The 8,378-nt window shown below is 38.6% G+C and overlaps 2 protein-coding genes across 6 annotated transcripts in view; both read left to right on the top strand.

The window, feature by feature from the left end:
- The first annotated feature begins 1,314 nt into the window (after positions 1-1,314).
- LOC117766682 (charged multivesicular body protein 6-like) lies at positions 1,315-5,967 on the top strand. Its single transcript, XM_034593968.1, has 8 exons — positions 1,315-1,522; positions 2,164-2,273; positions 2,691-2,778; positions 3,638-3,724; positions 4,065-4,130; positions 4,468-4,548; positions 5,385-5,460; positions 5,570-5,967. Exons 1-8 carry the CDS (start codon positions 1,457-1,459, stop codon positions 5,617-5,619), a joined length of 624 nt encoding a protein of 207 aa, XP_034449859.1. The 5' UTR covers positions 1,315-1,456; the 3' UTR covers positions 5,620-5,967.
- A 1,520-nt stretch (positions 5,968-7,487) lies between these two features.
- The window catches only part of baiap2a (BAR/IMD domain containing adaptor protein 2a), a 53,327-nt gene continuing 52,436 nt past the window's right edge, over positions 7,488-8,378 (top strand). For all 5 annotated transcript variants that reach the window (XM_034593974.1, XM_034593976.1, XM_034593973.1 and 2 more), the window contains exon 1: positions 7,488-7,769. In XM_034593974.1, the coding sequence (XP_034449865.1) occupies positions 7,698-7,769 (72 nt within the window). In that variant the 5' untranslated portion in view covers positions 7,488-7,697. The remainder of the gene's footprint in view (positions 7,770-8,378) is intronic.

Here is an 8,378-nt window from a genome sequence, read left to right as displayed (position 1 = left end):
CCCTGGTCATTCACTTACTTTGACTGTTTATTCCTTTACTGTGATAGTCTAGTGATCTGCATTAATGGGATTAGGGTAATTGGGATTTTGAGTGTCCCTTACTTGATGATGTCACAGACACATGACTGTCCTCCAATGACCATAAATCAAAGATGAACTGGTAGAAATTGTGTCTAAGCTGCACAGAACATCTTATAAACAACTTTAATAGGGATGTTAGTGATGTAAGGATGCACTGTGTCCTAAATAGTTAAGTGTACTAATTTATAATTGAATACCAGGCTGAGAAGCACTGTTCCATCGTTCAGTTCAGGTCTGATTAGTCTGATTAATACCAGTACTACAGATTGAGTGGGTCAGAAGGGGGCTAGCTTCAGTTAAACACGTGGAGTTCAGCCAAATCAAGATGTTGAGTGGATGGTAAGTTACTGTTTATAGCAGCTATGTACAGTGCATAACATGTGGAAGGGGGAGGGGGGCACTAGTAATTGAGATAAGATAGAACTTTATTAATCCATAAGGACATTCTTGTGCCCGATATTGATTTACAATAGCAAATCACTGCAGGGTTTTGCGATTGTTTTTTAGGGGCATGAGCCATGGAAGAACATTTTTAATTTAAATGCAGATTTGGATCAGGGTGCAGATCCAGGATTTTTCTTCACTTTCTTTTAACATTACGAGATAGGTTCATTTTCAACATTTTAATTGAATCCTCTGAAAGGGATATGTGGATCGTGATTTAAAATAATAATAATAATAATAATTCGAGGGGACCGATATTCATGATTGTGCGCAATTTGGTGCAGATCCAAATACAAATCTGGATCTAGTGAATTGAAATGTAGCAATCAGGGTATAGGTGGGTCTGAGAAGACGTATGTGCTCTATTGACTGCCATCATAATTCTATTTATGTATCTTATTGCTCAACTGTATAATCTACTATACAATATTAGTAGTAATACTATATAGATTATTATTAATAATAATAATAATAATAATATTTAATAATAATAATATAATATCCTCCAGTCTTCCTCAGCTAAGGTTAGTATTTTTAAAGAGGTCGCTGTCCAAGGTGCTGATCCTTAAACTCCCAGGGAACTGCCCGCGGTGCTCATCCCTTATGTCGGTGATGCTAATGGCAGGATGATGTTTTCTGTGTTTGTAATGTGTTACTTGTGCTGTTAGTATCCGGCCATAGCTGTGTCATATGATAAGAAATCACCGCAACAGCAGGAAACTCACACTGGGTGGTATTTGTAAGCTCCAGTTAACGCGAATACCTGTATCGCTTGCCGTAGAAAACACGGAAGCACTGTGTGGCCATGGTGGTCGTCGGTTAGCCTGACCGTGCTGTCCGTTTCAGGGCTGCTTATCATGGCCACATGTTCAGTAACGGGTCATATGCCGTGTGTTGACGAAGGAGGGTGCGGCGGGGATGTGGCTAAATAATGGGAAACGTGTTTGGGAGAAAGACTCCACCCTCGCGTGTGACGGAGCAGGACAAAGCCGTTTTGGTGAGCTGCTAGCGGCGTTAGCATCAGACCAGCCCCCGTTAACACGGAACACAAGGCTAGTGTTAGCTGAGCAGGGTTAGCCGAGGTGTTTACCGTTGGATTTTAATGTAACCAATACTTTACCAGCCAGACATATCCCCCCCACCCCCCCACCCGTCTCAATTCAATTCAATAAAATTTCAATTCAATTCAAAGGAGCTTTAATGGCAACAACAGACAGTAAGTGTAAAAACAACACAAATTTACATAGAATTCTCACTGCTGTTAGAAATATATACATATAAGTAAAAAATGACTTAAAATATAATAGAAAAATCCCTCTCTGAAATGCTGTCAAAACATTTATTTTATATAAATTACATGTGCCTAATGTCATTGTTGACGCTATATTAAAAGCTAAAAACTGATTAAACTCTTACTTAGTATATTATCATATTGTTCAGTGATACACATCATATTCAAGGTTATATTTTGTGTATTTGTACAAACTCACACAGTAGACATGTGTGTCACTTGGTGTAGTGTGTATTATTTAGCAAATTAGTCATCCTGGTTTTATACATTGTGCATTCAGTTAACTTCCTTGATGTAAGTTCTACATTTACTTCTCATATCTGTGACCCTGTGTGTTTTTTCCCCAGCAACTGAAGCAGCAGAGAGACAAACTGAAGCAGTACCAAAAGAAAATCACCTCGCAGCTGGAGAAAGAGCGACTTCTCGCCAAGCAGCTGCTGAAAGATGGCAGGAAAGAGTGAGTATCAGAAACCTACTGCCTTCAAGGCAGTGTGCAACTTTCTGAAACGGATCTGATCTAATAGTAATATATAATATACATGTAATACGTCCTTAATCATCATGAATTCCCACCACAATAAAGTTACTCAACAGTAAATAATGAAAGAGTTATTGATTTGAAAGAATATACAATCCATAGTTGACTAATGCAGTCTGACAGTCCTGCAGTAAATCCTTTCTTCAATGAAAGTCCTCAGATGTTGATTCAACCTTTTTGGAGGCTCCAATCTGTACTGTATTATGTTGACGGGTGTTCCTGTTGTTTTGTCCACCCCATTCAAAACAACAAGGCTGTGGCTGTACAAGTGATGTTTCTCTTTGTATAAATGCAATGCAGCTTAACAGCCCTCGTCTTTTTCTTTTCTCATCATAGCAAAGCACTGCTGCTTCTCAAGAAGAAACGATATCAGGATCAGCTGCTAGAAAAGACTGAGAATCAGATTTCAAACCTGGAGCGCATGGTAAGTTGTTTGAGATTACTCTGGTTCCCTCTCGATATAAAGATCACTATTGGGCTTTGCTGCAGTATCATAATTCAGCAACATTTAACAATTTGTCACCGTTAGAGGAGCAAAGATAGTTTTTCTCTCCATTCACAACATATTCTCTTTTTTTGGGGGGGGGGCCCAATAGTCCCCTTAAATTTGATCAAGCTGCACCAAATTGCACAGACTTTAAGAAATCAGACCCTAAATATAGCTTATATTATTTTCATCAAGATCCATGAATTTGTCTCAGGGAAATTACTGAAAATGTCAATGTCCTGGATCCCAATCCTGGATCCGTCCCTTGTTCTGGATCCACACCTAAATTTAATGGATTCTTCTCTGACACACATCACATCCTTCTATAAAGTTTTGTAGAAATCCCTCCCTTACAAACTAACTAACATATGGACAGGGGTGAAAACATAACTCCTTGGAGGAGGTAACTAACCCTGACCCTAATTTGCCAACCGGCCAACACTGGCAAATGTTAACGTGTGTTGCCCTCACCAATAGGTAAATATATTAGTTCTAGTGTCTAGAGTTTAGCAAAAGCCAAACATCACTGTGCCACATGACAATAAGAGATTTATACTTGATGGCTTTGATTAAAGAGACAGAGGAAGGATTCTGTGTGACTCTGGATATTAAATGTTAGAGGCCTCTGATTCATGATGTGTGATCTCATCCTGTTCTGTAATCTGCAACAAATCAATATAATATGGATTTAATAATTCTAATAATCATGTTTTTATCTTATTGAACCACATTTGTTTGACAAGCGTGTCTGTAGTTTTGTATATTAATTGTTTTTATTTACCAATATTTTCAACAGGTTCAAGATATCGAGTTCATGCAAATTGAGATGGAAGTCATCGAAGGGCTTAAGGTTGGAAATGATTGTCTGAGGAGTATGCACGAGGTAGATATTGCTTTTTTTCTACCTTTTTGTATTAAGAATTATGCTGATCACTTTATTGTTGTAAAAATATCTTTCGATGTATGCTTCAACAATGTCCGAATTCCCACTGACAAGCGCAGTACTTGTATTTAATGTGATCCCTCGTTGAGGATTGAGCAGCACAGAAAGCTTGTGGCTTGTTTTGGCCTAGCTGGTGCCCACTGTTTGAAGATTGAGAAGCGGCGCCTTGATTGCAGAGGTGTGAAATTCACAGGCCTGCCAGGAAAATGTGGAAAACGCTTTTCATGAAAATCACTTTTCTTGCCGTGTGTGATGTTGGTTCTTTTCTTCATTGTGACAGATCATGTCAATAGAAGATGTGGAGCGAATCCTGGATGAGACCCAGGAATCAATAGACTATCAAAGGGTAAACATCAGCTTGATGTCAGTTAAATACACATGTACAGAGCTATTTCTACTTTTCTAATAATAATATAAGCCTGATATCAATTTAAATTAATTAAAACTGCAGTGCAAGTAGTGGCTAAACATTAAAGGCTTTTTAAATTAAATTTTATCAATGCTATGATTTATTTGTTGCTTATTTAATCTACATATTATACACAAGTTTAAGGGATGCATCTCACTTAAACCAGAACTTTCCAACAAACATAATGACTTGTGTTCATCCACAGTTAAATATTCATGTGAAAGTCATGTACCAGTGTCTTGTCTGATTTTTTTATTTTTTTTTGCTTCTGCAGCAAATAGATGAAATGTTGGCTGGAGCCTTGACGCAGGACGACGAGGACGCTGTTTTAGCAGAGCTGCAAGCCATCACTCAGGTGTGTGTTAATCTGCATGACTAACCTGTAATCAGTGAGGGGAATGTTTGTGGAGCATGCCTGGTCTTCACATTCACTGTGTAGCTACACACTCTGAGGCCTGGTGTAACCACAGGCTTCAGCTGTTAACTACGTAGCACTTCGACTGGTTTTGCGCGGTGGTTAAAGCTAAGAGACTCTTAGTATCAAGTGTGGATTTCGTACCAAAACTGCACGTCGATTCTCTGACCTCAGACAATATCTGTCTCTTCAGTGGAAGAATTCTGATAAAGCCCGAGTATCATTTTAAGTTAATAACAGGCTGTAACTGAAACTGCAGTGAATATAATTTTGGTTGAATCATAATAATTAAAACCTCTGCAGATTTTTCTTCTTTTGTAATCTAATCATTATTCCAAATGACACACACGCTCTCAAACTAGACAAATTACGATGTTTAACTCTTGTCTCTCTCAAATACACATATTATACACACAAGTTTTATGGCAGTGGAAATAGTTGTGTATATATATATATTGATGTATTTTCAGTCGAGTAAAATATCAGAACAAATTATTATTTAGGACAATTAAAGAATAAAAGCAAAGAGCGAGATTATTCCCTCAAAACAGTTTTTTTATGTTTTCCATGTGGCATTAAATACGTCTTGGTTTAATTACTTACAGTAAAACAGAATATGGCACTCTGTACAGATTATAAAGCCCTTTGAGGCACATATGTGATTTATTCAGTCAATGTAAATATAATATACTACAAAAAACATTGTTAGCTAAACAACTGAATATTTTTGTCACGCTCTCATTAGTTTGCGTAACATGTTCTGTGTCTGTCCTCAGGGAGAAGACATAGCACTTCCAGAGGTCCCTACTGAGCCAATACCAGAAGTCCCAGAGGCAGCTAAAGCTGAACCAGGTACAGTTGAATCTTTTAGTTCTTTCACACCACAAATGATTTCTTCCGTGATTCATACGTGTGTAACTGATGTCAGACAGATTGAAAATGTATTAACTTTGTTTTCCAGAGAGGAGAGAAGCAAAGAACAAGCTGGAGAGAGAGATGCAGGCGGCCTAACAGACTGACGTTGTGGTTGATATCCACTATTGGACTCCTGGAGCAGGTTGTTTTTGTTCTGTTAATTCCTCTTTAATTCTTAGTATCTGGGACCCGCGGGCATCTGTGAACCTTTACTCGTTTGACAGGATCAGCACTTTGTTTGTACTTTGGTTCACTGCTCCCCTGAAGTATCTACATGAAGGATGTGTCACGATCTGTTCGCACATGTCTGACTGGAATTAGAAAAGATCAATGTCATATTAAAAGTGTGCTGGCTCAGATGAAACAGAAGGACAGGACCAATTTTTAGATGTTTTACACATTAAATTCTGTTGTTTTACACATTAAATTGAGCTGTGGCAACAATTTCTTCTCTTTGCTTTTATTTTCATTCACAAACCGATATTTTCCTTTTGTTTTCCTCTTTTTAAAAGTGTCTTAAATCAAGTTTGGTTCTATGGCTCTACTCCCATAGAATATAAGTATTTTGTGACCTGCATTCTCCAGAGGGTGGCGCTCCTCACTAGGTTTTTAACGCTGCACTGTGCAAAACAGGTGTCTTCATTCACATCAGTGAATAGAGATTGTATGGTTGCTGAAAGAAGTAGAAAGCTCATGTTGCTGATTTGCGGGAGATGTTTAGACAAGAATGCCAATATCCTATTTACCATCCTGCACTAAGTGGGCACTCAGACTCTAATTAGCATGTTCAGTGAAGCTAACAAATTATCCCCTGTGAGAAAAACATCACCCATTGTGTTACTGAAAACAAAGTATGACTGGCTTATCGCCTCATGTAATCTATCCATCTATCTATCTATAGCTCTATCTATAGCTCTATATAGCTATAGATGCAGATTACCGAGTGGACTAAGTCTTTTTAAGCTGATCATAACGAACATATGCCGTCAGTGTAATCAGACAAATGTAAAATGACAGGTTAACACATGATAGTGATTGTCATAATGATATTGCATTGTAATCCTCACATTTTAGTGTTTTAATATTATTTTGTTATAAATCAAATCTCAGTTTCTTCCTGCTCATCAGCCTGGTGCCCTGCGCCATTTGTAAAGTAAACCACACATATAATTCCATCTAAAGTGTGTTGTTATAAGGCTGGACAATATGGACCAAAAATATATCAAGATTAAAAAAGTATATCAATCAATGTCGATGATTATCACGATAAATGTCACATTATTTATTTTAAATTCATGTCACATTTAATTAAACTATTTTACAAAATCTAAGGTGGAACCGCCATTGCATTTAATTTGTTCTATTTTATTTTATTATCTTACACATTTCTATCTATTTTATTTGCATTATTTTACTCCAGGTTATTTTTATATTTTTTGAGATTGTATCCTTTATTCATTAGACCTCTTAACCTCTATCTTTATTGTTCTGCTCTTTTTAATCTCTTATTTTGCCTGAACTCTCTTTTAAATGGTGTAATAACTTGTGTCTAAATCTTTATGCAGATTATTTTATGTCTTTGACCCCTTTTAAGATCTTTACTTTTTTTAATCTATTTCATTTGGCTTTTTGTTATAAACTGTGTTACCTGATTTTAAATGGATTTCTTTCATTTTATTCTCTCTGTGTTGTTTTTGATATCCCTGAACAGCACATTGAATCCCCCTCTGCGTATTAAACATGCTCACAAATAAAAACAGCGTTGCCCTGTGACGAGAATCACATCGTGGCAATTGTCGTATTATTGCCACTTCAGCCCCGTTGTGCTATTTATCGGGTTTTATTTTCCCTTTCGTGACTTTGTCGGTGAACGCGCTTCTTCCTGCTGGCGACGGCGAGATGTCCGAGCTGTGGCGGGGGTCCGTGAAGGCAGCAGCGGGCTGTCAGCTGGGCGCTCGGCAGAAGGTGTGTTCAGTTGACGTGGGGTTTTCGGGAGCGCAGTATCGAGTCGGTCTCTCGCGGGCGCGTCTCCTCGCCGCTGTGGGTTTTTGTTTGATCGACCTCGTGCAGCCCCCCCTCTTCCACGCGTGTCCCCCCCGCAACCCCACGCACACACCTCTCTCCCTCTCCCTCTCTTTCACGCGGATACACGTTTCGAGGACCCAGGCGCGTTTATGGTCCTGGCTGAAGATTCCACGATGTCTCGCACGGACGAGGTTCACCGCATGACGGAAACTGTCTACAAGGTGAGACTGAACTACTGGATAAAGTTTTCAGGTGCACGCGACGATGGCGGATCCAGGTGTTCAGACACACTGTGAACGCATCATCATTTATTAGTTATTGATAAAGATGCATTCCAAACCCCCCCTGATTGATAATCTTCTTTACGGAGACCAGTTTTTTTTTTTTTATCTTGATCACTTGCCAAAATGTTGTGTTCCCCACCTCCACACTTGAGCTCATCAGGTTTTCTAACTAAATCACTCACTCAGTCCACAGGCCTGTACTGTTTCCTTATCATCCGCCTTGATAGTGTTGTTTAGGCCTTTCTTCAGATACCAGTTCATGGATCTGTGGTTTTTCTTGCTGAAATGGGAACATATTGCATTCCACAAGTCAGTGATTGACGGACAAAGAAGGTTGAGCTTATCTGTTGGAACGGGTAAACATTTGCCCCTCAGGGATTTCAACACTCAAACCTGTTCTACCATTACAAAACAAATTGAATGTATACGTCTTTAAACCGCGTAAGAAGTTCTCCCTGCGTAATTCTGAAAGGAAGGAAGCAAAAATACTTAAGGTTAAGACTATTTTTTTTAAGGATCGAGTTGATTATGATCAATATTAAAGGA

This window comes from Hippoglossus hippoglossus, chromosome 8, assembly GCF_009819705.1.
Source record: "Hippoglossus hippoglossus isolate fHipHip1 chromosome 8, fHipHip1.pri, whole genome shotgun sequence".
Lineage (NCBI taxonomy): Eukaryota > Metazoa > Chordata > Actinopteri > Pleuronectiformes > Pleuronectidae > Hippoglossus > Hippoglossus hippoglossus.
Note: the sequence above shows the minus strand (reverse complement) of the source record. Positions and strands in the feature narration are given on the sequence as shown.